At 42.3% G+C, this 22,895-nt stretch overlaps 3 protein-coding genes across 3 annotated transcripts in view; 2 read left to right on the top strand and 1 right to left on the bottom strand.

Moving 5' to 3' along the window:
• The window catches only part of LOC132106138 (membrane-spanning 4-domains subfamily A member 4A-like), a 144,090-nt gene that overhangs the window by 103,072 nt on the left and 18,123 nt on the right, over positions 1 to 22,895 (top strand). The window lies entirely within an intron of this gene.
• Positions 1 to 22,895, top strand: part of LOC132106156 (membrane-spanning 4-domains subfamily A member 4A-like) — a 50,124-nt gene that overhangs the window by 9,972 nt on the left and 17,257 nt on the right. The gene's annotated exons all lie outside the window — the stretch shown is intronic.
• Positions 19,652 to 22,102, bottom strand: LOC132106005 (uncharacterized). Its single transcript, XM_059511587.1, has 6 exons — positions 21,961 to 22,102; positions 21,269 to 21,434; positions 20,985 to 21,078; positions 20,739 to 20,885; positions 20,394 to 20,620; positions 19,652 to 20,266 (listed from the first exon to the last, which is right to left on the bottom strand). Exons 1-6 carry the CDS (start codon positions 22,100 to 22,102, stop codon positions 20,131 to 20,133), a joined length of 912 nt encoding a protein of 303 aa, XP_059367570.1. The 3' UTR covers positions 19,652 to 20,130.

Consider the following 22,895-nt stretch of genomic DNA (forward strand, 5'->3'; position numbering starts at 1 on the left):
CGGTGAAATTGAAAAAAGTATTCTCGCACTTAAAACAGCTCAGTGCAGATATTGCATTCTTACAAGAGACCCATATACGTGCTTGTGATAGTTCTCGTTTGGTTAGGGGATGGGCGGGCCAGGTGTATCAATCAAATTTTTGCTCAAAGGCCAGGGGTGTTGCTATTATGATACGTAGAAAAGTACAGTTCACGGCATCTCATGTACAATCTGACTCCGCAGGGCGATATGTCATTGTGGTAGGAAAATTATACTCGCTCCCAGTTATTTTAGCCTGTATTTATGCCCCGAACTGGGATGACTACATTCTTCACTAATTTTTTTTCTCACTCACCAGACCTGTCATCACATCATCTTATGCTCGATGGTGACATTAATTGTGTACTTTCTCCTCTTTTAGATAGGAGTATTTCTAAGAGGACATCCCTGACGAAGTCAGCTCACACTATTCAGCTCTTCCTGAAGACTTATGGTGTAGCGGATGTGTGGCGGTTTCGTAACCCCACCTCTAGGGCGTACTCATACTTTTCCCCGGTGCATAAGACGTATTCACGTATTGATTACTTTTTCCTGGATAAAAGAATTCTGCATCTCATGAAAGAGTGTGATTATGGGGCTATGGTCATCTCGGATCATGGTCCCTTAATCATGAAAATGTACATTCCTGATACACAATCTACATATCGTGCATGGCGGTTTAATCCTCTGCTTCTGTCAGAAGATGAATTTACTAAGTTCATATCATCTGAAATTAAAGTGTTTCTCGACATCAACCAAACCCCAGGGATGTCGTCATCTACTGTTTGGGAGTCGCTAAAGGCATATTTAAGGGGTCAAATTATTTCATACTGTGCAAATAAAAGAAGGGCCAACACTGAACGTATTAAAAAATTATCAGATGAGATATTGGAGTTAGACAGGCAGCATGGTTATACCCCTTCAGCAGATGTAATTAAGAAACGCTTGTCATTACAGACAGAGTTTGATCTCCTGTCTACCAGACATGCTGAATACCTTATTTCCAAATCAAGACATGGTCATTATGAACATGGGGAAAAATCCAGCCGAGCACTTGCTCACCAGTTGTGCCAAAGAACTGCTAATCAAACAATTCCTGAAATTAATGATGAATGTGGTCTAAAATGCACTGATAATGAGAAGATAAATTCCTGTTTCAGACAATTCTACCAATTATTATATACTTCAGATGGGCCCAACAATCCTGTTCTCCTAGAACACTATTTTAGATTCCTAAAAATGCCTTCTGTAAGTGTAGAATTCTCAACTGAACTAGAAAGGGATCTATCAGTTAAGGAGATAGTGTCAGCAATCGGTGCCTTGCAAAGTGGCAAATCTCCAGGGCCAGATGGCTTCTCAACCGAATTTTTCAAAAAGTTTTCTGAGGAGTTATCTCCTCTGTTATTGTTAGTATATCAAGAATCTTTAGCCAACAACTCTTTGCCCCCAACAACGCGTCAAGCAGTAATCTCTCTATTAATTAAAAATGATAAAAATCCCCTCAATTGCGGTTCGTACCGCCCTATTTCGTTGCTGAATACAGATGCAAAGATTCTTGCCAAGATTTTGGCGCGTCGTCTTGAAAATATTATCCCCTCTATTATTTCGTCTGATCAGACAGGATTCATAAAAAATCGTTATTCATTTTTCAATATCAGGCGTCTATTCAATATCCTATATTGTCCCACTCCACATGATCCTGGCAATATTGAAGTGATGTTATCCCTCGATGCTGAAAAAGCGTTCGATAGGGTGGAGTGGGACTATCTTTTCAAGACTTTAGAAGCGTTTCATTTTGGCCCTAAATTCATCTCCTGGATCAGACTCCTATACACGCTCCCAGTGGCTGCGATCCGCACCAATAATAACTTATCCACCTACTTTGAACTGAAGCGGGGCACGAGGCAGGGGTGTCCTCTTTCACCAATTTTGTTTGCCGTTGCACTTGAGCCACTCGCATTAGCCCTGAAGCAGTGCCCCACCATCAAGGGGATACACCGGGCGGGTTCAGAGCATAAAGTGTCACTTTATGCAGATGACATGTTATTATTCATATCGGATCCCCTCTCCAGTCTTCCTGAATTATTGAGTCTACTCACAAAGTTCGGAAAAATATCTGGCTATAAAGTCAACTTTCAGAAAAGTGAACTTATGCCTATTTCTTCTGTAGATAGATCATATCTTGGGTCAACCCCTTTTAAATTTAGTCCTAAAAAAATTAAATATTTAGGTATATGGGTCACACATAACCACAAGGATCTTTTTAAGGCTAATTATCATCCCCTCTTAAGAAGCCTTAAACAAGATCTTGAGCGTTGGGACCCTCTGCCTCTCTCCTTAGGAGGGAGGATCAATACAAGTTTTTATATTTGTTTCAATCTCTTCCTCTCTATCTAACAAAATCTTTTTTTTCCAGTTTAAACAGTCAGATTACATCCTTTATATGGCATAAAAGGCAGCCCAGGATTAATAAAAATATATTACAGAGGCCCCGTGCAATGGGTGGTATGGCACTTCCAAATTTTATGTATTATCATTGGGCTGCTAATATAAGAGCACTGCTGTATTGGTTGAGAAATGATTTCACGGATGTCAATAGTACTGATTGGATGGTGCTGGAGAGGACATCCATTGGATCTACCTCCCCAGCAGCTTTATTATGTTCCAAACTACCTTTTAAACAGCCTATCTCAGCTTTCACCAACAATCCAGTTGTTATCCATTCAGTTAAAACATGGAATCAGTTTAGAAGGACCTTTAATCTCACTGATCTCTCAATTGATGCACCATTGATAAAGAATCATATGTTTGTCCCATCAATGATGGATGAAGCTTTTAGTGTTTGGGCAGGAAATGGGATAGGTACATTATCTGACCTCTACATTAGGAATAGATTTGCCAGCTTTATACAATTGCAACAGAAGTATGGTCTCCATAAATCGCATTTCTTCAGGTATCTGCAGCTTAGAGGTTTCGTGGCCTCTAACTCTGACTGTTTTCCTTTGAGGCCTTCTGAATCTCTGCTTGAAACAATTTTAAAATGTAAAGTTAATATAAAACAAGTAATAGGCAGAATTTATACATTGCTCAATACGTATAACTTGAATAGTCTCGATTGCCTTAGAATTAAATGGGAAACAGACCTAAATGAAACGATTTCAGAAGAAACCTGGCAAAAAATTATACAGCTTATCTATTCTTCCTCTATATGCCTCAGACATGCTGTGGTTCAATTTAAAATAGTGCACCGTCTTCACTGGACCAAGGATAGATTGTCTAGAATTAAAACGAGTATTGATCCTACGTGTGATCGGTGCAGACAGGCTCCTGCCACACTATTACACATGTTTTGGTTGTGCCCTAAGCTGCATAATTTTTGGCAGTCCATCTTTGAGGCATTCTCTGAAATATGTGGAAGAACAATACAACAATCTCCTTTGATTTCATTGTTTGGTGTGGCTCCGGTAGATGCCACCTTTACTGGGCGCCACCTAAATATGATGGCCTTCTGCTCTTTGTTGGCTAGGAGGCTTATTCTTTTCAAATGGAAAGATGCTCTCCCCCCAACATATGGCCAATGGATTAGGGAGGTTATGCGTTATGTTCACTTAGAAAAAATTAGATACACTGTAAGAGGGTCCACTAGAAAATTCTATACAATCTGGCAGCCTTTTATCTCCTTTGTAGAAGGCACGGCAGCTATTAACATGTCTATGTAACCCAATTGTGTGTGCAATACATATGTGTATGTATTTTTTTTTTATTATTATTTATTGATGATGTCATTTTATTTTATTTAGATATTTGAATTATATATGTATGAATCTGCAGACTCATATCGGAGTATGTCTGGTTGCATGATAATTTGTTGGGGTCCAGTACATGTGGGTGGGGGGCATTGGGGAGCTGTTTGGGTTGTTTGTGTTTACAGGAACTAGACTTGACTATTTCATGTGAATATTGTTTATCTTTTGTTTGTTATCTTTGAAAAAACTTGTTTTAAATGACTAATACATGTATAGTCACATAAATAGAATGTCATTGTGTAGTTTTTTATTTATTTATTTATTTACATTTTTCCTGTTGGATTATACTACAACAACAAAAAATGTTTATCCCTATAAAAGGAATGGAAAATGGCTGAATTAAAAAAAAAAAAGATAAAATATACAAATAATTATGCTTAAACAATTAACTCTATGTATATAATTGATGTATAGAATATGAAAACTACAAATATAGGACATATATCTATCATTTAAAACACTCCAACCCATCTGATACTCGGTCGCCCCATATGATGTTTTCAAGTTCACTCAAGTATAACAGGCTAACAGTTAGCCTCAGAAACCAAACTAGCTTCTTCTAGTGACAAAGCACTTTCAAATTTATCATCAAAATATAGATTTGTGGGAAAAAAAAATTATAATTCACAGTTTTGGGGTGGTCGCCCCACATGATGACCAAAAGTGACTACGACATTACAGCAGTTAAAAAACAGCTTTTTCTTACTATATGAGAGAGACTGATTTACCTTACAGTTGTTTCCAGGGTGTCTGGCTGATGCAATATCCCATCCTTGAGATGTTTTTCAAAATAAAGGTCCCAAAATTGTGGTTTGTTGATGGTCGCCCCGGATGATATGGATAGAATCAACTTAATTCGGACAACATTCGTTTGTATATTGTGATAGAAATATATGTGCAAATGCTTTATAGTTTTGTCAATGGATGTAAAACATGTTTGAAATTATGCCAACTAGGAAAAGGGATATATTTAAGTTGATTTAAACTGTTTTTAAACCAGTTGTACTAACAAAAGTCAAGGCTGGACGGTCGCCCCATATGATGTTTTGGCACTTCGGATAGCAGAAAAATTATGAAAAACTTAAAAATTTGGAGAAGTTAGAGTGGTTTAGTAGGTGAAGAAGGTATAACAAGTAGATGAGAAATTTTTATGTATTTTTTAGTTTTTTCTGCAAAATAAAATTAACCCGGACAGAAAAAGGGGGCGTCACGTCATTGACCCATTAACGAACATGAATGAACAATGAACAATACATTTATTACACAATTTATTAATCTTTGTTAATGTTAATAAAAATCGAGTTATTCAATGTTCATTTTCATAGTACATTAATGTTTACAAACACAACTTGTGATTTTAACAATGCATTAGTAAATGCTGAAATTAACATGAACTAAGATTAATAAATGCTGTGGAAATATTGTTCATTATTATTTATGTTATTTATATATGTTAACTAATGTTATTAACTAATGTTAACTAATGAACCTTATTGAAGAATGACCACAGATGAGGCATTAAGTGCATGGCAATGTGACCAACTTAACATGTGGTTGCTCAGTTTTTCAAGATCCGTGTAACTGTTCATAGATTTGAATAAAGAAAGAAATGAAGTGTTACTACGCACAGGCCGTATTGATTGCAAGTACAAAAATAAGACGAGTAAAGAAAACGCGGTACTTATTAAAATAATCACCCTTTACTTAAGTATATGAACACAGAAAACCGCTGTTAATAGGTTATATAATATTTCCCAGTCTATGACTAGTAAAATAATAACAACTTACTCTGAACACAGCTCTCCTCAGAGTAGCTGCGAGTGCTGCGTCTTCTTCTTGTGTGACAGGTGTCAGAGTTAAGGCACGATACTGCCACCTGGGCACTCAACCATGTACTGTTACCAAGTATTTACATGTGGTGTCATCATAAGAGAACTGTTCATTTTAAATATTGCGGTTATCACTAATACTGGTATATCCTCACTCGGCTGCAAACCGTCCCAGTGCATGCTGAAGGTCCTGGCTTGATGAGGCCAACACGACAACATCATCCGCAAAGAGCAGAGACGAAATCGTGTTGTCACCAAACCTGCCCCCCTCCGGCCCCTGGCTGCGCCTAGAAATTCTGTCCATAAAAATCATGAACAGAACCGGCGACAAAGGGCAGCCCTGCTGGAGTCCAACACGCACCGGGAACAAGTCTGACTTACTGCTGGCAATACGAACCAAGCTCCTGCTCCGGTCGTACAGGGACCGGATAGCCCTTAGCAAAGGGCCCCGGACCCCATACTCCCGGAGCACCCTCCACAGGCCGCCGCGCGGGACACAGTCGAATGCCTTCTCCAAATCCACAAAGCACATGTGGACTGGTTGGGCAAACTCCCATGAACCCTCCAGCACCCTGTAGAGGGTATAGAGCTGGTCCAGTGTTCCACGGCCTGGACGAAAACCACACTGTTTCTCCTGAATCCGAGGTTCTACTATCGGCCGGATTCTCCTCTCCAGTACCCTGGCATAGACTTTCCCAGGGAGGCTGAGAAGCATGACATATCTCAATTTTATTAAAGTAATATAACAACTGGTAAATATAAGATAGCATGCACAATAAATGACTAGAATCTGGAAAACAACTTTAATATCTCTGGTTTACCGTTTGATCATGCGTAGATTTGCTACCAAACTTGGAGGCTTGCAAATATTAATGTTGACTGGCAGGTGTTTAATAACTTAATGCAAAATAATGTTGCTGATATCTACATTTAGATTTTGGTTAAACCCTAAGGTAGCATGCACAATAAATGACAAGAAGCTGGAAAACATTACTTATGCAATAAGGCTGGTTTATCATGGAAACAAATAGATGTTTTGTATTTTTTTTTTTTTTTTTTTTTTTACCACCAGCTGTTTATATTAGCTCAGCTGTGCTGTCAGACATACAGGCTACCTTTAGAGAGAGAGAGATGTGACCCTGTAATTGCATATCTATTTGTGTGTTTGCCATATGCCGTTTTAAAAATTGAATTTAGGCAGCTAAAAAAAAAAGGGTGTGTGAACCTTGAGTTAGGCTTATGCCCAGTCTGTTCTGTTCTCGCGCTTCACTTAGACATGCTGCATTCTGTTTGGTTCGGACAGCATACTGCGGGAGGTCGGGGCCGCGGAAAATCATGCTATATAGCAATTTAGAAATCGCGCACACTCATATCGTGATTTTATCATGATTTCGATTAATAGCACAGCCCTATTTAACAGTGAGTTTATGTCATTCAGGTGTGAGGATGGTGGATCAGGAAAGAGGGGAAGGCAACAGATAGGTCTAACATTACGTGGAAGTGTAGAGGGAGCCACTTGATACCAACAGGTTCATTTCTTAATATTATCAATATGGGAAAAGTAGGGGTGTAACGTTTCACAAAGTTCAAGGTTTCGATAGTGGGGGTGGCCAAAATGTTTTGCTGCATACCCCTCTTATACTGGATAGTTGCACCCCTGCACACACACACGCATATGTGGTTTACGGGGACTCTCCATAGACGTAACAGTTTTCTATACTGTACAAGCTGTCCCCATACACTACCATATACATCACTATAAAATACATGTTTAAAATTTCAATAAAACACAGTTTAGTATTTTTTTCTTAAAGCCATTTGGTTTACAAGGGAACAAGAAGTGCTCATAAATGGGGAAGTCGTGGCCTAGTGGTTAGAGAATCGGACTCGGACTCACAATCGAAGGGTTGTGAGTTCGAGTCTCGGGCCGGCAGGAATTGTAGGTGGGGGGAGTGCATGTACAGTGCTCTCTCCACCCTCAGTACCACGACTTAGGTGCCCTTGAGCAAGGCACTGAACCCCCAACTGCTCCCCGGGCGCCGCAGCATAAATGGCTGCCCACTGCTCCGGGTGTGTGTTCACAGTGTGTGTGTGTGTTCACTGCTCTGTGTGTGTGCACTTTGGATGGGTTAAATGCAGAGCACGAATTGAGTATGGGTCACCATACTTGGCTGAATGTCACGTCACTTTCACTTTTATAAACCATGTTTACATTGTAATACCCATGTCATTATAGACATTTGTGACCAATCACTGAAAGTAGGGACACAAGTCCCGGGGCATTTTGAGTTATTGACAGATTCAGAAAGTGTAGTCTCCAAGCTTTTCAACAATGTGTAACACATGATATTATTTGGAGAAGTTGTGGCCATTTGAAGGTAGGCAATCAAAAAATCTCAAAAGGGAGAATGGCATCTGAAGATTGTGCAGTTCTCACCTGTTCTCACCTGCTGGGAGTGACAATAGGGATCATTTACATCTCATTTAGATAAGCCATACCCCCTGTAAAGCTGCATGGCTGCATAGCAATGACAGCCGCAACGGGAAAAATCAGACCGCATACTATTAATAATAAACGTGGACTAAACATGAGATCGGGGTCTTCTTTGTGGATGTAACCAGCACTGTGCGTCTGTTTGCCTCTAAATGTCCAATAATTTGCATGTCCTTCCACTCTTATTCCGCAGTTAAAGAATCCAGCCGTATGTTGTACATAAGGTCTGGAGAAAGCTTCTGGCTACAGGACTGTCTCCCATGCAGAGAGTTCTCTTTTCTCCTTGTGTAGCATTTACAGTCAAAGTTACGGATTTTCCCCATTTCTCAGTCTTTATCCCCATCAAATGTTACTATCGATATAGCCTCTGATATCTTACGGTCCAACTCGTCTGACGAAGAAGTACTTCAAAGTTTTGGTGTAACGGCACGGTTCAGCTCGTCTGCGATAATCTTTGCGGCGTCCATCTTCATTTAATTTTGATATCAGCTAGAGCCGGCCAGAGCGCTGCATAATAAGTAGCCATGCTTCCCTTGGAGGGCGGGGGCAATAACAAAAGAAACAAAAGCTGGCTTATCCAGTATGGAAATACACACAGACAATGACACGCCCCTACTGTGTGCTAGAATCTCCGAAAAACAAGCCGATTTCAACCTCAAAATGTACACTTTTAAATATACCAATACTGCCATCTCAAACACGGAGAGGCTTCTTCGTGATCTCAACTAACCGATTCTGCAAAAAAAAAAATGCTTCTTTCTCATTTTGTTCAAAAGTTGTGGCGACTTGTGTCACTGGTTTCCGTGATGGGTCACATTTGTGTCCCCATAAACCATATACAAGAATACACACACTAGGGTGGCCAGACGTCCCGGTTTCCTGTTGCTGAAAAAGAACCTGTATGTGTAGGAAACAGTCACTGCTCCTTTCAACATTTTATATGCAGTTATGAGAGAGGGAGAGCAGTTATATTAACTTTGTGCGATTGCTTCGGAATTCGGCAGGTCGTAAAATCGTGCAGTATATCACCTCGTCCGTACGATTTTCAGATAAACTCACTCGTGTAGTGTTCGTGGATATATAATCTTCCGAACATCAGAATTTGCACCGTGTACGCCCGTCTTTAGATTGCATTGCAGTGCCGGCAGTTCGGAAAAAATTATCTGTGATGAGTGGGGCGGGGCCAAGAGCCATGGGAACGACGCGAGGCCGGTGGAGTGATTGGAAATGAGCGACACCTGCTCGACCCACCGGTCTTGAGTCCCATGGAGGAGATGGAAGGATACAAAAGAGGAGCGACGATAGTGAAGGAAGAGAGAGGACCAGGCCTGGATTTATTTTATGTTTTGATTTTGTTTGTTTGTCTGTTTTGGTTTATTTTGATTATTGAAATGTCATTTGATTGCCCGCCGGTTCCCGCCTCCTTCTTCCAGATGATTATGAAGTTTGTACTGCGTTACATTATCTTTGAATGGAAGTCAATGAGAGCACTCGAGGCAATTCTCAGTTTGACAGAAATCACCCAAAGAGGGGCGGTACTACACGAAACAGGACTCGACACTGATAGGACTATTTAGAGGCAGCACAAAAAGTCTTGAATATTGAAAGCTAGGGTAACTGTGGTTAAATGTGAAAGAAAAAAAATCCCTCCCTTTTGGGCTTTGGTGGTGCATCGCCCAATGGCCCTGATGGAGATACCGCCTCTGTATGTGTGTGTGTGTGTATATACACACAATATATCCACATCTTAATACCATTATATGACACTATGGCTATATGAACCATAAATATTATACAGAAATGCAGTGTAGCATGGCATTGCATCACAGACAAGTTTATCATGTAGTGAGAATGAATGCCGATACTAAAGAAAGAAATCAAATTAACACAACAGTGACCTCACCTGCGCAACACTTATCAGGGACAAACAACAAAAAAGACAGTATTTTTTTTTATATTTGTTTAGTGGAATCTTTTTTTTTTATGCCTGTAGGCGAGTATCACTGAAACCAATACTACTGATGTCTCTATGAAATAGACCATTGACCACAATCATTCAACATTACAGTATGAATGAGAGTTATCAGTTATCATAGTTAGGGCTGGGTGATAAAACCAGTTTATCGATTAACTTGAACGTGTAGTTTACATCGATTTGTTTGAATGAAAATTGGTTCTTTTTAACATCCGCGGCCAATGAACCATAAATAACATTACAAACCAATGGCAAAGCTTATTAAATCATTTCAAACTATATTTAAATACCGTATACTTGTATATTGTTTTATTTTATAGTGTTATATGTTTTATTTTATAGCGTTAAATGTTTAACTATGTTAAGATTAATTTTAATATGCCAATAAGAATACTGCAGACTTTCTGCAGTTTTATAACTTTATTAAAATTAATTGAAATAAAACGGTAAATGTTTACTTTCAAGAGCTGTCAAGTATTTGCGAGAGCGAGTTTACAGCTTACCGTCTTCCGTAGACTGACCGCTCGCAGTGTCTTCTGGGATTTCTAACGGCTGGAATCTTTCCAGTCTGCGCTTGATGCATCCTCGATATCAAGAACACATCCGGGCACTTTCATGCGTCCTCTGTACTTGCATTCTTGAGAATTGGAATTGAACTTCGACGGTTAATGATGACGTATAGCAAGAACGCTAAAGAATGCATATTGAGAAACAGCCATGCTGCCGAGCAGAGTATGTGAGTGAAACAGAGTATGTGACGCTCCGCTACGTTTTCCGCTATATGTATGTGTGCTCATTTAGCCGCTCAAGCAAGTGCTCCGTTAATATACTGCTCACCCTCGCCATAAACCAATTCCCACTCAGATCCCGGTCCGACGTAAAAATGTCTCTAGTAAGCCTAATTGTTTACTGTTTGTTCAGAAATTCTTGGATAATTGTCTAAAATTATGCATGCTGATAAATATAACTTTTTCAAAACGAAATTCTTATATTCTTCTTATTTTTAGTAATTGTATTAGGCTAATTAAAATGTATTCAATATATCCGCTTTGCGTTGTGACCGCATCACCACCTCGGGTGTGCATTCTTTTTCTAATAAATCAATGGCCCGTTGTCAATTATTGCTTTTGAGCGAGCGGAGCATAATCCTCAGAAAGGCACTTAGCACTCTCAAGGAAATATAACCCCTCTGCTGCCGAGTGAGAGAGATGTTTCCCCCTACGAAATGAACAAGACCACAGCAGCACAAGCACAGCTGAAGAAAAGCAACCTGCAGCAATGTTATTCGTTGCGCAGCTGTCACGCTGTCTAGTCTCTGTTTCCCTGGGTGTCCACTAGTGGGCTCACTTCCCCTTAGGCACTTCACTGTAGGCACTAGAATTCCTCTAGTCTGGTCCTGTTTTCACAGTAATTGCACTCCTGTTAATTGCACCAGGTGCAGTCACTTGATTGTCATTAGCCTCCTTATAAATACCAGTCTTTCCCTGTTGTTTTTATTGAGTCCTTACCCTTCGTGTGTCCAGCTTTCTCGTCCCCCGAGATTCCTCCTGTCTGCTCGTCCTCCGAGTTTCTCGCATTCCGAGTTCCCTTTTTCCTGTCCCTTTCATTTGTTTGTTTTGTTTGAACTGTCTTTTTGGTTTTGACCTTTGCTGTATTCGACTACGATTTGGATTACCATATTACATACCTGCAATTGGATCTCTTGCTCTCCCTGTGTCTTTCTGGGTACACGATCGTCACAGAAGGACATCAACTAAACAGAGACCCAGCGGTATGTCTATTCATATTTCCTCCCCAGTCACCGAGCAGTAGAGTAATGGGTTCGAGGGTATTCGCCTGGTCGTGTTTCGTGGGACCAGGGGAGGTCGCTCAAGAGTGAGTGGTCGAGAGGAGGTCCGGCATCACTCTCCAATATGGCCCCCCGTTGACCCTGAGTTCAGAGGGGAGCCGCCGTCTCTCCATTATGGACGGAGAGGGGAAAGGAGGCGCAAGTCTGCCGAGCCAGCGCCGCTGCACAAGATGGCCGCCAGTCCAGTGCCGCTGAACAAGATGACCGCCAGCCCAGCGCCGCTGCGCAGAATGACCGCCGACCCAGCACCATTGCACAGGATGGCCGCCAACCCAGCACCACGAGGAAAGATGGAGGCCAGCACAACACCACAGCACAAGATGGCCGCCAGCTCAGCGCCACGAGGCAAGATGGATGCCAAGCCAGCGCCACAACACAAGATGGCCTTCAGCCCAGAGCCACTGCGCAGAATGGCTGCCGGCCCAGCACCACTGCCCATGATGGCCGCAGGTCCAGCGACACTGCACAAGATGGCCGTCAGCCCAGTGCCACGGTGCAAGAAGGCCGCCAGCTCAGCGCCAATGCCCAAGATGGCTGCTGAGGCGTTTTTGGATTATTTCTCCAGGCTGCTCAAAGATCCTAGAGATTCCCAGGAGTGTTCACGTCACGTTTGCTGATCCAGAGACTGTTCACGTCACGTCTGCTGGGCCAGCACCACAGTACAAGATGGCCACCAACCCAGCACCGCTGCACAAAATGGCCGCCAGCCCGGAGCCACTGCAGAGGATGGCAGCTACAGTGGGCTTTCCTGAGTTGAGTCAGGTTCCGATTGACCTTCCAGAGTCGGTTTATATTCCCGTTGACCCTCCAGAGTTGAGTCAGGTTCCCGTTGACCCTCCAGAGTTGAGCCAGGTTCCGGTTGACCTTCCAGAGTCGAGTCAGATTCCCATTGACCCTCCAGAGTTGAGTCAGATTCCCGTTGACCCTCCAGAGTTGAGTCAGGTTCCCGTTGACCCTCTAGAGTTGAGTCAGGTTCCGGTTGACCCTCCAGAGTTGAGTCAGGTCCCAGTGGACCATCCAGAGTCGAGTCTGGTTCCTGTTGACCATCCAGAGTCGAGTCACATTCCAGTTGATCCTCCAGAATCAAGTCAGATTCCAGTTGACCCTCCAGAGTCGAGTCAGATTCCTGCTGACCCTCCAGAGTCGAGTCAGGTGCTTGTGGACCCTCCAGAGTCGAGTCAGGTGCACATGGACCCTCCAGAGTCAGGGTTAGTCACCGTTTACCTTCCAGAGTCAGGGTTAGTCACCGTTGACCTTCCAGAGTCCAGTCAGGTGCCCGTTGAATTTTCAGAGTTGAGTCAGGTTCCGGTTGACCCTCCAGAGTCGAGTCAGAGGCTCGTGGACCCTCCAGAGTCGAGTCAGGTGCTCGTGGACCCTCCAGAGTCGAGTCAGGTTCCGGTTGACCCTCCAGAGTCGAGTCAGAGGCTCGTGGACCCTCCAGAGTCGAGTCAGGTGCTCGTGGACCCTCCAGAGTCAGGGTTAGTCACCATCGACCTTCCAGAATCAGGGCTAGTCACCATCGACTGTCAAGAGTCAGGGCCAGTCACTGTTGACCCTTCAGAGTCAGGGTTAGTTCCTGTTGACCTTCCAGAGTTGAGTCAGGGGCTTGTGAACCCTCCAGAGTCGAGTCAGGTGCTTGTGGACCCTCCAGAGTCAGGGTTAGTCACCATTGACCTTCCAGAGTCAGGGTTAGTCACCTCTGACCTTCCAGAATCAGGGCTAGTCACCGTTGACCTTCCAGAGTCAGGACTAGTCACCATTGACCTTCCAGAGTCAGGGCTAGTTACCGTTGATCTTCAAGGACAGAGTCAAGTCTCTGGTGATCTTCAAGGACAGAGTCAAGTCACTGGTGATCTTCAAGGACAGAGTCCAAGTCACTGGTGATCTTCAAGGACCGAGTCAAGTCACTGGTGATCTTCAAGGACCGAGTCAAGTCACTGGTGATCTTCAAGGACCGAGTCAGGTCACTGGTGATCTTCAAGGACAGAGTCAAGTCACCAGGGTTTTTCATGGGAGAATTCAAGTCACCAGTGATCTTCATGAACAAAGGCAAGTCACCACTTATTTTCATGAACAAAGGCAAGTCACCAATGATCTTCATGAACAAATGCAAGTCACCAATAATCTTATTGAGCAGAGTCAAGTCAGCACCGATCTTCTGGAATCCAGTATAAACACCATGGGATTACCAGAGTTTCGTCACTTCTCTGTGGAACTACTCGAGCCTCTCCACGGCTCTGATGAACTACCAGAGTCTCTCCTCCTCTCTGCGGAACTTCCAGAGACTCATCATGTCTCAGTCAAACTCTCTGAGCGCCCGACTGTTGTGGCCACGGAGGCTACCCCTAACATGTTCATGTTCTATGTTTCAGACTTAGTCAACCAGACTTGTCCTCCTGTTGGTCCGGCCGCACGGATGTGGTGGTCTTCTGCTCCGCCCCTGGGGCTTTCTGCCTCGACCACAAGGAAGTGGTGGTCTTCTGCTCCGCCCTGGGGGGCGTCTGGTTCGACCACATGGACGTGGTGGTCTTCTGTGTCGCCCTGGGGGGCTTCCGCCCTGACCACATGGTTGTGGTGGTCTTCTGCTCCGCCCTGGGGGCCTTCTGCCTCGACCACAAGGATGTGGTGGTCTTCTGCTCCGCCCTGGGGGGCGTCTGGTTCGGCCACATGGTTGTGGTGGTCTTCTGCGCCGCCCTGGGGGACTCCGGTCTTGACCACACGGACGTGGTAGTCTTCTGCTCCGCCCTGGGGGGCGTCCGTCCCGACCACATGGTTATGGTTGTCTTCTGTTCCGCCCTGGTGGGCGTCACGTGATGTCCTTCTTGGACTTGTGTTTTTGTGTTTAATTTTTGTTGTTTTTCTGTCTGTGTCTTTCTTTCTGTTACCTTGTATGGACCTGGCCCTCCGTCCCTCCCCCTGATCCTCTGCCGGTCCACCTCCCTCCTGGGTTTCTTGTCTGTGACTTTCGTTCTGTTTCCCTCTAAGGATCTGGCCCTCCGTCCCTCCCCCTGATCCTCCGCCGGTCCACCACCCTCCTGGACTCCTTGTTTTGTGTTGCACTTCTCTTGTCTCTGTTCATTTTACCTGGTTGTCTTGTCTCTGTTTCCCCATTCTACCTGGTCCTCTAGTCTCTGTTTTACCATTTTATCTGGCCCTCCGTCACTCCACCTGGTCCTCCGCTGCTCCACCTCCCTCCTGGTCTCTTTGTGTCTTTGGTTTTCCCTTGGGTTCGGGTGGAGCATCTAGCAGCTGCTCCGTGGAGGAGGGGTAATGTCACGCTGTCTAGTCTCTGTTTCCCTGGGTGTCCACTAGTGGGCTCACTTCCCCTTAGGCACTTCCCCGTAGGCACTAGAATTCCTCTAGTCTGGTCCTGTTTTCACAGTAATTGCACTCCTGTTAATTGCACCAGGTGCAGTCACTTGATTGTCATTAGCCTCCTAATAAATAGCAGTCTTTCCCTGTTGTTTGTATGGAGTCCTTACCCTTCGTGTGTCCAGCTTTCTCGTCCCCCAAGATTCCTCCTGTCTGCTCGTCCTCTTAGTTTCTAGCATTCCGAGTTTCTTTTTCCTGTCCCTTTCATTTGTTTGTTTTGTTTGGACTATTTTTTTGGTTTTGACCTTTGCTGTATTCGACTACGATTTGGATTACCATATTACACACCTGCAATTGGATCTCTCGCTCTCCCTGTGTCTTTCTGGGTACACGATCGTCACAGAAGCTCGCCAAGCTTTACTTTTATGGCTTGCATGGCAGTAAATAATATGATCATATATCTTGCAGTCAATACAGATATTTCATATAAACATTAAAAACAAGCATGGCTATATAACATAACCCATTAATAAACTCCCACCATGTCTACACTGGACACGAGTGGCCCGATCCAATAAAAGACAACAGAACCCAGTGGTGTTGTCTACAATGGATGCGGTGAGATGCGACACGATGCCATCAGAAAACTCATGCCTCGTTTTATTTATGACGAAATGTATTGACACTACGTTCAGATGACTCCACACTACAGTTGCAAATCATCAAGTTTAGCGCAGCGAGGCGAGGCAATTATATATATATATATATATATATATATATATATATATATATATATATGTGTGTGTATACACAGTACAGACCAAAAGTTTGGACACACCTTCTCATTCAAAGAGTTTTCTTTATTTTCATGACTATGAAAATTGTAGATTCACACTGAAGGCATTGGAACTATGAATTAACATGTGGAATTATATATGAAATTATATACATAACAAAAAAGTGTGAAACAACTGAAAATATGTCATATTCTAGGTTCTTCAAAGTAGCCACCTTTTGCTTTGATTACTGCTTTGCACACTCTTGGCATTCTCTTGATGAGCTTCAAGAGGTAGTCACCTAAAATGGTCTTCCAACAGTTTTGAAGGAGTTCCCAGAGAGATGCTTCACACTTGTTGGCCCTTTTGCCTTCTGTCTGCGGTCCAGCTCACCCCTAAACCATCTGGATTGGGTTCAGGTCCGGTGACTGTGGAGGCCAGGTCATCTGGCGCAGCACCCTATCACTCTCCTTCTTGGTCAAATAGCCCTTGATGCCTTCAGTGTGACTCTACAATTTTCATAGTCATGAAAATAAAGAAAACTCTTTGAATGGGAAGTTGTGTCCAAACTTTTTGTCTGTACTGTATATATATAATATATATATATATATTTATAAAGTTTAAGGTCTTTCCAGCATTAAAGGGTTAGTTCACCCAATAATCAAAATTATGTAATTAATAACTCGCCCTCATGTCGTTCCAAACCCGTGAGACCTCCGTTTATCTTCGGAACACAGTTTTTTTTAGATATTTTAGATTTAGTCCAAGAGCTCTCAGTCCCTCCATTGAAACTTTGTACGGTATACTGTCCATGTCCAGAAAGGTAAGAAAAACATCATCAAAGTAGTCCATGTGACATCAGAGGGTAAGTTAGAATATTTTGAAGCATCGAAAATACATTTTGGTCCAAAAATAGCAAAAACTATGATTTTATTCAGCATTTTCTTCTCTTCCGTGTCTGTTGTGAGAGAGTTCACTGCAGTTTTGTGATATCCGGTTCGCGAACGAATCATTCGATGTAACCGGATCTTTTTGAACCAGTTCACCAAATCGAACTGAATCGTTTTAAACGGTTCGCATCTCCAACACGCATTAAACCACAAATGACTTAAGCTGTTAAATTTTTTAATGTGGCTCAAACAGTACAGTAACTGAACTGCTGTGAAAAGAGAACTGAAGATGAACACCGAGCCGAGCCAGATAATGAGCGAAACATTGATTCATTCACGAGTCAAGAACCGGTTGCATTGGTTTTCGGATCACCAGTAGTTCTTTCGGACAGTTCGATTCAATAAACTGGTTGAAGAAAACGGTTCACCGGTTCTTTTGAGCTCGACGTAATGGCGTCATTGGCGATGATTGCCCTTGATTTAAGCCTTCGGTTTACCTGGGCTAATAACACTAGCACAGAATCAGTTCAGAATCAATCACCAACGTAATCAGTTCGGTCAGACACTCTGTGTGTCGGTCTGCTTCGCTGAATCACGCATGCGCAGTATCATCAGCTCCTCGGTTCTCTAATCGGACACGTCTGACAGAAACTTGGTTTGTTTGAACTCAGAGGGAGTGTCAGCCACATTAAAAAAAGTTAACAGTTTAAGTCATTTGTGGATTAATGCGTATTGGAGATGCGAACCGTTTAAAACGATTCAGTTCGATTTGGTGAACTGGTTTAAAAAGATCCGGTTACATCGAATGATTCATTCGCAAAACGGATATCACAAACTGCTTTGTTTTGAACTCTCTCACAACAGACAAGGAAGAGAAGAAATGCTGAATAAAGTTGTAGTTTTTGCTATTTTTGGACCAAAATGTATTTTCGATGCTTCAAAAAATTCTAACTGACCCTCTGATGTCACATGGACTACTTTGATGATGTTTTTCTTACCTTTCTGGACATGGACAGTAGACCGTACACACAGCTTCAATGGAGGGACTGAGAGCTCTCGGACTAAATCTAAAATATCTTAAACTGTGTTCCAAAAATAAACGGAGGTCTCACTGGTTTGGAACGACATGAGGGTGAGTTATTAATTACATAATTTTGATTATTGGGTGACCTAACCCTTTAATGTAATACTGCTTTTATTTATTTATTTAGTTATTTAAATAATCTTGTCTCGGTTACTAATTTTACTGGTAAATGATAAAGAATGATAGTCTTTTGTATTGCATTGCATATCAAGGTGACATATTGATAAAAAGACATGCTATTTGTGAGTAGATGTAACTTTTGATACTTTTCGGTAAAAGTGGCTCTTTTTTTTGGCCATATCGCCCAGTCCTAGTCATAGTATGCATGGCAGAGTGAAATGTTTGGATTAGATCAAAATAGAAATAATGGGTTTAAATAAGAAGAGTCATGTTTGGAGAAATGAAAACACTGCATTCCAGCATAAGAACCTTTTCCCATCTGGGAAAGATAGTGGTGGTAGGATCATGGTTTGAGCCTGTTTTGTTCCATCTGGAAAGATAATAATGGTAGGATTGCTGCACTGGTGGATACAACATGAGACCATGCTACCACGACTCGACTCGATGGTGTTTTAACGTCCTGCCAGTAGCAGCGCAACTGAACAGTTCTGCATTCAAATACACGCAATAGGCTAAAATGTGATGGGGGAAACAGGAAGGAGATATTTAAATTATTAACTAATAAACAAGTGTTTTCTGAGTCTGTATCGCAAGGATGAAGTTGCCGATCCTGACTCGTAATTTCTGAGTTTCGGTAAATTTTTGTACTCCTGTTAAAAACAACACGGCAGAAAGCGCAACATTTCATTGATATTGTGACTGCACACAAATAAAAGTAAACCCTTTTACCAATGATGTATTATTCTTACCTTTTATGAGCAAAAAAAGACTGCGTATCCAATGAAAAAAAATGAAAATGATGATGCTGTCGTCTCCATGTCATGGAGCGTCTCAGCACAAACTATTAGATATAGCGCTCATTTATCTGGGTCTAAAGTTTAAACATTGTTATATGCTTGAACTGTTTTATATATGTCAATTTTATTTTTGGCAAGTCGTGATGATTTGAGAAGGCTAAATTGACACTGGTCTGTTATTGTGGCAACATTTCCACACCTCGAAACGTGAGGATGAACGAAACAAATTGTGATTGCTTGTTTGAGATGTCGGTCAAACGACCTCATGGGTGAGCCTTGGCCAATGAAATCTTCCATGAATTCCAGACCTTCAGTCTGGTTATGCGAGACTAGTGGTGGTAATATCATGGTTTGGGCCTGTCTTGCTGCATCTGGGCCAGGACAGCTTGACATCAGTGATGGAACAATGAATTATGAATTATACCAGCAAACTCTAAAGGAAAAATCAGGACATATATCCGAGGACTGAATCTCAAGAGGAAGTGGGCCATGCAGTAAGACAAAGACCCCAAGCATACAAATCGTTAAAGAATAATAAAAAAAGCTTTCACACTGCATTCTTGTGGGAGTTGCTTACTATCTGTCACCTGATAATCTGTGAATACCTCTCTCACCTTATCCTCCTTTAGCCTCAACTGAGGGAACAGGTCCCCTAGCCTTTCCACTGTAAAGTAAAACAAGTGTTTGACTGAACATTGCAGATCTAAACAAGTATCAAGTATAGGCTACTGTGCCAATTATTTGTTTGGTTATCAATGGGGAACTGTCCCCAGAGGATGTTGTTATAATGTAAAGCCCTTTGAGACAAATTGTTTGTAAAAATCGGCTGTACAAATAAAATTGCCTTGCCTTGCCTAACATCAATAGGCTTTATGCACAGCTGCACTACTTCCTGAACTTAAGCCAGCTCCTTTATTTCCTGTCTTACACTATTGGACAAACTGATTACAGGGTTCGTACACCTTTTCCAAGGTCAGATTCAAGCACTTTTCAAGCATTTTATCCAAAATTCAAGCACTTATCAAACCTTGAAAACACAACATCAAAATTCAAGCACTTTAAAGGATTTCAAACACCCCTACGAACCCTGTGATTAATCCAGGTGTGTCTGACCATTGCTAGGGTGGTTGCTATGGTAAGTAGTGGAGCTGGGCATAAAGCCTTTTGGAAACTGTTTCTATTATCTACCTGTCCCTGGAGTTATGTTAAGACGAGCTGCAGGGTCCAGCACCTTTAGGTCCCTAAGGAGTGGATGGTCGAGGGGAAAGGAGGAGAACATCTTCTTAAGAACTGCCTCATAGAAGCTTCTCACAGTTCTACAACAGCATAAGAGTGAAAAAATGCATTAGAGGTGATATTTTTAGGCACACTACAGCCTATACTCTCATACTGTCAAAAGATGATATCATGATATAACTACTGGGTAATATAAAGATATATTACTGAAAGATTTTCTTCTCGGCTGACACAGGGAGCTCAGCGCTTCTCATGAATGTATTTGCGTCTGCACCGATAAAGAGATCTTCATCAGCCAACTGATGTCCTTCTCCATACTCCACCTCCCTGAGAGGTACACCCATGATTGCCCTGGCTGGTATGAGGTAGCTCAGGATCCTCTTTATCAGCCTGCACATCTCCTCTTCAAGTCTGTGAATTTGTACTCCCTCTGACTGCAGATAATATCAATGGTCACAACAAAATAACAGTGAAATAAGAATGCTACAATAAGCACAAATATTTAATTATATACTATTATTCACTCATTCATTCAATATCATTGACACCCACCTGGAAGGCAATGTTAAATTCAGATAAAGGCTTAAGGGCAGCACTCAGGAACAGGAAGTAGGTCTTCACGATTGGATCACGCAGATGGCTTGCCAGATCACGCACTTTAACACTCCTCTCCACCTCTTCATGACTGTTAAAGTAGGCCTACAGTACATAGAGATACAGGGTGGCAATACATGGTTAAAATGCAAATATAGCATAGTAAACTGTGTAGATATCTGCTGAGTGAAGTTACCATCCTACCTGTAGTGCATCCCACTGGTTCAGCACCCTCTGGATGCAGGATAACAGACTCAGCCATCTGCAAAATTCTTTGTAGACTTCACATCTTTTTGCACTGAGAAATAGAAAATTACTCTGTTAGTGGCTGGAATTGTGAGTGAGTGTGTGTGTGTGTGTGTGTAAAGAATATGAACTGCAGGCCTAGGCTATCTTCTTCATGAGTTAGCCACATGCAATGTTGTAACATTGTAACACACACACAACATTGAGCTAGAGAAATAGCAGGCCTATATGTATTAATTCACCTTTTATCAAAGTGGGTGTATATCCCCACCAGGATGTCTTCCAGTGGTACCTGGGCTGCTCTGATGCCACAGCCAGTGGCCAGCTGTACCAGGTGGCAGATGCAGCCAAGGTCCTGGACGTGGGGCTGGGTGGTCTTCAGTCTGCTGATGACCGAGTTATGGTGGCCTTTCATAACACTCACATTATCAGAGTTAAAGGCAGTCCAGTTATCCCATGGGATGCCTCTTTTTCTATTGGAAACAGGAAAAAATGCCACAAAACGTCTCAGAAAAAATGTAAGGTTGTAATTAAATGCAATCTACTCAACATGTCAAGAACACAGTGCAGTTCCCCTTACCTTAATGCTTCATTAAGCTTTACATAAAGATTTTCTACATTTCCTACATTGCATATAGGCATCTCCAGGAATTTTGTAGTGACCTGCAGCGTGTCCTCATCATAGAGTCTATCTAGTAAGGATGACAAATTCTTTGTCTGTTTTTTTTTATTCGATTCGTCACACATCAGTGAAAAGGGCTGAGATCGGCATGTTTTGGCCAACTCGTCCTCTAGTTCTGCTGCTATGGCACCTGTTGAGTGTCCAGTAATTAGCTAGTAACTTAGCCTACAACATGCATGCCATGGGTTATTAATGCTCAAATGTTAGAATATTCAAACACATTTCAAAACCATCTTATAACGTTTTTCTTACCTTTGATGATTTGAGTAGCCTTAGTTTTTCCTGTTGAGTATTTTCGTGCAATAGCAGAGTCTGGGAACATGTCAGCTACACATTTGTTGAAGGCGTTGTGGAAGGAGAAAGGAATGTTGTTTTTGGCACACAGCATTGCCATTTTTACCTCTGCACTTGTGCCTTGGTCTGCCTCTGTGGCATTTCTCGTCACGAATGCTGACATTGCCTGGGAATGTTTTTGTGCCTCTAGCCTGCGCTTGTGCTTGGCGGATTTCTCGTGCTGACAAACATCATTCCTTCCCCCGTGTTAAATACTAAAGTCGCAGTTACAACATTTACAAAACGCGTGACTGTCCCCCACCCTGCCCCTCTAAAGAAAAGTAAATTTGCTGTCCCATTTATCACGGTATTTACACATGGGTTTTGGTTTTTTGGCAGGTGTGCCTTCACTCTCTATCGTAGCATCCATCATCTGTCTCTGTTTTTTTGTTTTGTTGTTGTTGTTTTTCCCGCGTTATAACTCCTGTCATCTGACCTCACACACCCCTCGCGACAGGCTACTACAGGTGGCAGTTATCGTGAGGCTAGTGACAGAGCTCAGATTGGGAATGTTTTTTTTTTAAATTATTTTGTTAATAACGCAGATTAAAATGCGGGAGATTTACGGGAAAATACTAATACGGGAGGACGGCGGAAAAGAAGGGTAAAATATGTGACTTTCCCGGCCAAAACGGGATACTTAACAGGTCTGGTCATTGTGCAGATCAGCAGTTACAAGAAACATTACCTGCAGTTATTGATGCAAAAGGGGGTCACACCAGATACTGAAATCAAAGATGCACATACTTTTGCACCGCACAGATATGTAACACTAGATAATTTGTTCTCAATAAATAAATGACAAAGAAAATTGTTTTATCTTATTTGTTTTTATTAGATTCTCTCTGTATACT

This window comes from Carassius carassius, chromosome 26 (genome assembly GCF_963082965.1).
Source record: "Carassius carassius chromosome 26, fCarCar2.1, whole genome shotgun sequence".
In the NCBI taxonomy this organism is placed as follows: domain Eukaryota; kingdom Metazoa; phylum Chordata; class Actinopteri; order Cypriniformes; family Cyprinidae; genus Carassius; species Carassius carassius.

Coding starts and splice junctions, on each gene's coding strand:
- LOC132106005 (XM_059511587.1), bottom strand. CDS start 22,102: ATGGCAATGCTGTGTGCCAAAAACAACATTCCTTTCTCCTTCCACAAC. Junction 21,435..21,960: donor GGCTACTCAAATCATCAAAG/GTAAGAAAAACG, acceptor GTGTTATGAAAG/GCCACCATAACTCGGTCATC. Junction 21,079..21,268: donor TACACCCACTTTGATAAAAG/GTGAATTAATAC, acceptor TCTATTTCTCAG/TGCAAAAAGATGTGAAGTCT.